This window comes from Limulus polyphemus, unplaced genomic scaffold (genome assembly GCF_000517525.1).
Source record: "Limulus polyphemus unplaced genomic scaffold, Limulus_polyphemus-2.1.2 Scaffold2228, whole genome shotgun sequence".
NCBI classification, from domain to species: Eukaryota; Metazoa; Arthropoda; class Merostomata; order Xiphosura; family Limulidae; genus Limulus; species Limulus polyphemus.
Window position 1 is genome coordinate 59,163 of NW_013667838.1, and position 7,646 is coordinate 66,808.

The 7,646-nt window shown below is 35.2% G+C and overlaps 1 protein-coding gene across 2 annotated transcripts in view; it reads left to right on the forward strand.

Moving 5' to 3' along the window:
- Positions 1-7,646, forward strand: part of LOC106466333 (calbindin-32-like) — a 60,983-nt gene that overhangs the window by 33,543 nt on the left and 19,794 nt on the right. For both annotated transcript variants that reach the window (XM_013926610.2, XM_013926611.2), the window contains one exon: positions 2,475-2,561. In XM_013926610.2, coding sequence (XP_013782064.1) covers positions 2,475-2,561 — 87 coding nt within the window. The remainder of the gene's footprint in view (positions 1-2,474; positions 2,562-7,646) is intronic.

Sequence of the window (7,646 nt, forward strand, 5' to 3'; positions counted from 1 at the left end):
TGTTTCACTTGGGGTTGTTTTTCCCGTGATTCCTGAGGCAAAGTTCTTGAGGCTGATCTTTGACTGTAAGCTTACTTTCATTTCTCACATTAAGCAGCTTCGTGTGAAGTGTACAAGGGCACTACACACCCTCCATGTCCTCTCTTCTACCTCTTAGGGAGCAGACTGATGTTCTATATTGAGGATATATCATGTCCTCATATGTTCAAAGCTGGACTATGGATCTCTGGTCTATGGTTCTACCAGCCCTCTGGCTTGAATATATTGGTCCCTGTACACCATCTGGGGCTTTCCACACTTCTCCAGTCCATAGTTTGTATGCTGAATCCCATGAACCTCCTCTTCACCTCCACCATTTGCAGTTTCTTTACAATATGCTACAAAGCTTCAATCCTTACCACAGCATCCCACCTGGGGTTATGTCTTCCTTCCTCGGTGGGCTGTGCTCTTTTGAAATACACAATCTGTCATTCTTCCTTTTGCTCTTCATATCCAGCCACAGTTGACTGAATTGTGTCTGTCATTGGATGAAGATACTGAGTCCGATGATCAACCAATCCCGCCATGGCTCGTTACCACCCCACCTGTGACCTTTCTTTGAGTCATCTGAGGATGGTGGATCCTCTTGATTGGAATTACTGTCTTCTCTTTGCCGAACATCTTTTAAATCATTCTTCCGTTCCAGTTTTTTACGGATGGTTCGAAGTCAGGTGACTCTGTGGGCTCTGCTATGGTTTGTTGTGGCTAGGTGGTTGCTGTCTACTGATCATGAAATCGCTTAATGTTTGTCTTCACTCTGTTCTCGACTGGCTCATTTTTCTCAATCTTCCATTTCTATCCAGTTTTTCTGGTCCTGTGTTCAAGGCTCCGGTTTCCGCCAGTTGGTAGTGGATTTGGAGTGAGCAACGTCGTAACAAGTTTCTCCAGATCAAACCTTCTGTTGTTCTTTGGCTGTCTTGTTTCGTAAGGAGGAAGTTGTCCTGGCAAGGGTACGCATTGGTCACAGTTTTTTAACTCGTCGTTTTCTTTTATCTGGGATTGATCCACCAATGTGTGGCCTTTGTGACACTCAATTCACAATAACCCACGTTTTACTGTCGTGCCGTTATTACGACCGTGAGTAGCGGCACCATTTTAACATGTACTTTATATGGGTTTACCCCGATGATGAATGGTGACATTGTCCAACTTGTTTGTGTTTTTCAGTTTTTGTAAGCTCTAGGCCTTTTTCATTCTATTTGAATTACTATCTGATCTTTGGACATTGTTTAGCTTTTAACTTGTTTAAAACTTGTTTTAACTTGTTTACCTTACTATATAATTTTTCTTATGTTTATACCGGTTGTTTGGCGTAGCTAGCCACGTTGCTTTGTGCCTTTAACCCCCCCCCCCCAAACCAAACAATATCTTTCTTCTTGATCTTTTCTTAGCTGTCTGTAACATTTTTCTTGATATTACATTACATTTCTATCTCTTTTCTGAATCTTTCTTTTTGCTCAACTTTCAACTGTTTTATCATTTACGACACATTTTCAATCTTATTTCGAGCATGTGTCGTCACCTCAAAGTTTGTTCTTCATTCTATTTTATTTTTACGAAAATAATCCCATCCCTGATCCATGTATTAACGTTTTATATTTTTGGGCAGGTTCTTATTTATTATTCGGTTCAGGGGCGGAGATAAATAGGGGCTTGGGGGCTATAGCCAACCCAAAATTTGCCTTAGTCACCAAATCTAGCGTGTTCAACATGCTGGTGATCCACACAACTAGACTACAAAGTCCTCCCAATATTTTCTCTGGCCCACCTCAAACTCCCACCACCTGGAATATTGAGTTAAATAATTTATGAGATACTTGGCTTTCTTAAACCATTTCTAATTCTATCTTTCTAACACTTTCTTATCTAAACACGACTACTAACTCTGTTGATACGATTAAACATTACCACAGCTTGTTTTGCTTTGATGTTACAGAAGATTAGACCAACGTATTCATGGGAAGGGGTTGGGGGAGTAAGTCAAAACCTGCCTGGAGCTCGCACCGTGCTACAGAGGATTGGGAACATATTCCCCCGAAAAATAGGGTGCAACATTACAATATCCTGCATTATAGGCAGCATGACTGTAAACAAAGTTTCACTAGTCGCTCCAATCAGCTATACGCAATGGTACTTCTCTTTGTTTATATAAGTAACCGTTATCATGGTACTTCTCTTTGTTTATATAAGTAACCGTTATCTGATAACGGTTACTTATATAAACAAAGAGAAGTACCACTGATAACAGTTACTTATATAAACAAAGAGAAGTACCATTGAAAACGATTAGTTATATAAACAAAAATAAAATGATTTTTTTAAAAGTAAACACAACGAAAAGTTGATTGATGACTACTTAACATCTCTCGACAGAATGTCTTAAGCTGTCGCAAACATAGATTTACATTTTAACACGTGTATTCTTTGTGTTGTAGCTGGCCCAGCTTCTACCGCTGGAAGAAAGCTTTCTCTTGTTGTTTAGATTTGACAACCCTCTTGAGTCCAGTGTGGATTTTATGAAGGTGAGATAGGAATGTTTATTTTACGATTTTTAAAATCTCAGTTGAGACAATCTGAAACTGAAAGTATTTTACATACGTTTTTAGAAGAAAAAGTGTTACTTTATAACAAATTCGTTGATTATTCTATGTTACAAATTTGTTATTGGTCTTTTAAAGTCAGAAACAGTTAGTTAATTGTACAAGGCCTAACTTCAAATATACGTTTATTCAATGACAATTTTAATATCTAAGTAATCTATTGCAGTGTTTACGCCTAGTTATGTAATTCAAAGTTCCACTTAATTGTACTCCCGTATAAGTTATATTAAGTTAATGTATAGAAATTAAAATAGTTGAAATCACGATCCTTCAGAATATACGATCTGTATTAAAATACGATGGAAGTCAGGGAGTACTTTGTTGAGTTGTGGAATTAAATCTCTTTTCATCCTTGATAAATCACTATATTCTTATTTCTAGTTTCAGAAGCTTTTGTCAATCCCCAAATAACCCAATTAATACCCTACCTTAGGGGATTTTAACTACATTTGCGAGGTATGTAAATACATATGAAAGTGTCTAATAGTAATATAAGTATTCAGTGCCGGAATGCACGGACCTACAGGGCCTGGGCTCAGGAACCTAATACATTTATTATGATAATTTTAACCCTGAATTTGTGACTGAACCAGGCCAAAGTCTCTAAAATTTCGTGATGAATATTTTAAAATTATTCGATTCATTAGTACAATTTTTCTTTTTCACTATTGTATTGTTTGGTCTTGGGTCTAATGAGTGAAACAACAACAACAAACTGGCTATCAAAGTTAACGTCGGTCGAATGCTACATTTAGAGTAAACTTGACAAGAAACGACGATATTTCATCGCAAACAAGTAAGAGCAATAACAAAATGTATACAAGATGACTTACAAATTTTTAGCAAATGAAGGAGATACAAGATGAGTGTCGTAACATCTGAATTACAATCTTCAAGATCCAAGACAATGGTAACTTTTGCTGTCGAGGAAGAAGAAACAGAAAAAACAAATTTTTCTTTACATTTTTACTTTTCTATTTGTAAACTGTTTTTACCTCCTTTTCTGTAATAATTTTGTTACAATTGGTATCCAGTCTTAGTCATGTATATATCGACTGCATTTATTGCACTTGAAACACCTTTTCACTTTGCAGTTGCAAATACTAGGAGACATAGGATTGTCTTCTCATGTTTCCTAAGAGTTCTGTATTAATTTTCAACACTTTCAAATAGGAAAAGGGCATATTAGCCCAGAAAAATTCAATCCACGGTTATCATTCTAGCACTATGTTATTAAATTTTAAAAAATCAGGTTGTTACGTACTCCAGATTTATCACCAGTAAGATCTCGATTAAGTCGCAACTTTAAAGTTAAAAATAAATAAGAATAAAAAAAAGAATGAAAACGTAATAAGTGCATATTTTCATAACAGTTTACAGTTTTGTAAGAATCGCATATCATAATGAAAACGTAATAAGTGCATATTTTCAAAACAGTTTTGTTTGTAAGAATCTGGTATTTTAGCCCTTTTGCTTTGTTAAAAAATTATTTCACTATAAATAATTCAATATCGTGAGTTAACTTTTGCTGTATAGCAAACTGCTAAAACCACGAAAATTTAACAAATCACTTCTGAGAATTGAAATCAGCGATCTATGGTTTCCTCTTCTGAACAAAAATATGACTCAAACAAGAACTTAAGGCTCTTTAGATCTCTCCGATATGATCGAATTTTTGACCTACTGCAGACCCCTCCCAAGAAATTAATACAACGTCACGAGAAGGGAGAGTTTGGTGTTTTAATTTAGTGAAGACTCAGACCATGATAAAAGAAATAGACCATCAAGAATACTTAGTAAGGCATAAAAGCGTGTCAGCGTGATTTTGGCGCCACTATGCGGTGTGGGTTCAAGGGTTAATAAACAAACCACTGTAAACAATGGCCAAAAGCAGTGAATGTTTTGCGTCAGTGTGAAGTCGATGGAAACCAGAAAAGGAAATTATGTATGACGCCATAAGCTGCAACAGCTACAAAGGCACAAGACCTAGGCTTTCGTTTTTTTTTGTTTTTTTTTTTTTCATTTCCGAAGGATAAAGGTAGATGAGATTCAGTTTAGTTTTGCTAGAATGCTCATTTATACCTATCACGTGAGACGTGTTCGTAATGTAATACCGTACTTTGAGCTCTGTCTTCGGCATATGTGTGGTACCGCTGGGTGATTAGTTGGTAGACACGGTTCAAAGATCGATACAATTAAATAAAAAGATATGTAAACTGTTACGAGTCTTAAGATGTTATGGATAAATAATTATTATGTTATGTTAAAATCTGTAGGCATTCAAGAAAAAAAAAGAGGAGCAATTTAAATTTATTTCGTTTTTTTATTATTTTTTTGGTGGTACTTACACGATAGGTCAAGTGGACCTAGTCTGAAAGTGTTAGGGAAGGAAAAATAAAAGGTAAAATATAGTTTTATTGAAAAAAACTTTTAATGTTCATTTCGAAGGTTCTAAAAGTTATGCAAATGAAATTTTAAAAATGTAAGATGAAAAAAAGTATTGTTACGACAGCGGAAGTCACGTGACGCTGCTGGAGCATGCGTGACTGAGTTTCTCGAATTATCGGGGAAGTCCGCGAATTTTGGAGATGCCTCTTCGTTATTATATAAGCCTGGCAGGGAAAAGCCAGGGGATAATAAAGCGAACAGGAGTTACAGTGAGTTTCGGGTAATTTACGATTATGTTTCGAGCTAGTGTGTGTTTTGCACTCGTAGAGAGCGAAGTTTTCGAGACTGTGAATCGCTCTGATTTCTAGCGTGTATTATAAAATTGTTAAGTTTAAACTGACGAGAAACGTACTGACTGTGGAATTACTGTGTACTAAAAGTTTGTATCGAGAAAGAATAAACTGGTTTAATCAAGAAAGGACTTGTAGCGCTGAAATTCCTCGAAAAGAATTTCTACCGGAAATTAACAAACAAGCAGATACATAACAGTATATTTAATCTTAACATGAAAGTCATCTTGCAATCGAGTTAGTCAGAGTCTGACTTCATAATTTTACAGTTAAATCTTTAGTAAAAACACTAGTAGAAAATCTGCTTTTTTTGAATTCACAATTAGTAAATTCAAAATTATAGTAAATACTGGTGTATATAGCTTCACAGGAACAAAGTTTTTGTAAACACAGAACTTGAACCTACAACGGCGCATGTCACCACTGTCTCACCGCCCTACCGCTGACATTATGACAGCCAATTGGAGTGATCTTTCTTTTTGATGTGATACAGGAAATTAATCAAATATAAGTTGGCAAGAAGAGAAAACTGACAAAATGCGAAGTAAATAAACATCACCAAATTCAAGTCAAAGCTCAAAAGTAATAACAATTAACAAAGAAGAACAAAATTCGAGTAAATATAATACAGAAACAAGTAAAAATAAACTGTAAAGCTTACAAACGTTATTGTGGACAGCATTCCTGAAAACTTCCATGAACTATCCGGGTGCATAAAACTTAGAAAGTATATGCCTGAAATTAGTCTGGTGTTAGTTTAAGAAATTAAAAATGAAGACAGTTAGTTGAAATCTAAAAATTTTCACAACTATTCTAAGTTATTGAAATCATGGTGTGGGGACATTTTTAACACATCAAAAATTAATGGTCAGTTACCAACCAGTTTTACAAACAAAAAATCAGTGAAAGTAAAAGGAGTTGGTTTAGACATTCCATTAACTAAGGTATCAGGGTTTCGATATAAAAAAAAAATAAGTGAGAGAATTATTGGTAGATAAACCAAAGAGCCAAGTACTTTAATATATGGAACATGCGACACTTAGGTTGTCATGATATAAAAAACTGTTTAGTGTAGATATTATTGATTAATTTATTTTTTGAGTGAATGATTTATGATTGTTTAGTTTTGTCTGTAACAAGAGAGTTAGAAGCAATTATTTGAAAGTAAATGTGAAAAGTTTAGTCACTTAAATTGGTGAGACACATAGGTATGTTGTGTTTATAACTCGTTGATGTAGAGATTATAGAAAGTCGCGTAAAGTTTATTGATGCCGAGTTATAGAGGGTATAGCGAGCAGACAATTAAGTAATAAACATATAAATAGTGTGAGATGAGCGGGAAAAGTAGACAGACAGAACAAAGTTAGAAAGTAAACTCACGTGAAGTAGAAGTGCGGCCAAAAGAAACGTAAAGTTAACCCGTCGTAGGAGCGAATAGCCAAATGGTTGATATGTTAAAGTGAGATTAACAGTTTTCTGACATTTTAGAAGAATAACATGTCTCGTCAAAGGGTACTCTAAAGCAGTTGAACCTGCCTGTGTGGACTTTGACCACAAGCAGACGATTATTGGAAGTAGATCTAAATACGAAAAACGGACAGACAGAGCAGACGAGAAGTAGAGTAAAGTTACGAGAAGAAATTCGGCCAAAGAAAAGTTAAACGCAAAGTATCGTAGTAGGAGTGGAAGGCCTATCCATTAATATAGGCCTAACGGTTGATATATTAGAGTGAGAGTAACAGTGTTGAGAAATATAAGAAGAATAGTTTATTTCGTCAAAGAAAGTTCTAAAGTAATTGAATTAGCCTCAGTGGACTTTGACAATAGATAGACGATTATCGGAAATACAAAGAGAGAAAAAGGAGCAGACGATTTTAGGAGTATAGGATACAACCGTGGTAACTCGACGGTAAAGTAAGTGAACTATACTCGGATAGATTATCGATAGTAATAGAGAAAAATAGTTTGGCTTGTCAACTGAAATTCTAAAGCAATTGAATAAACCTAAGTGGACTTTTGACAACAAGAAGAGAACTATATATTGTTAGTGATATGCCTATGATCTCTGTAGTGTAAAGAATTTGTTGTACATACATTTAACTTGTTCCGAATATATACACCTGGAAAAAAGTTATGCACCCCCAACTATTTTTCAGGATTGCTTATTGAAAATAAGGTTTAATTTTCATGATGTTGAGCAATGTTCATAATTTCAAACATAATTAAAAGGATGTGAGCGTTCAGGTGTGACATTTAAATCAGGCGCGTT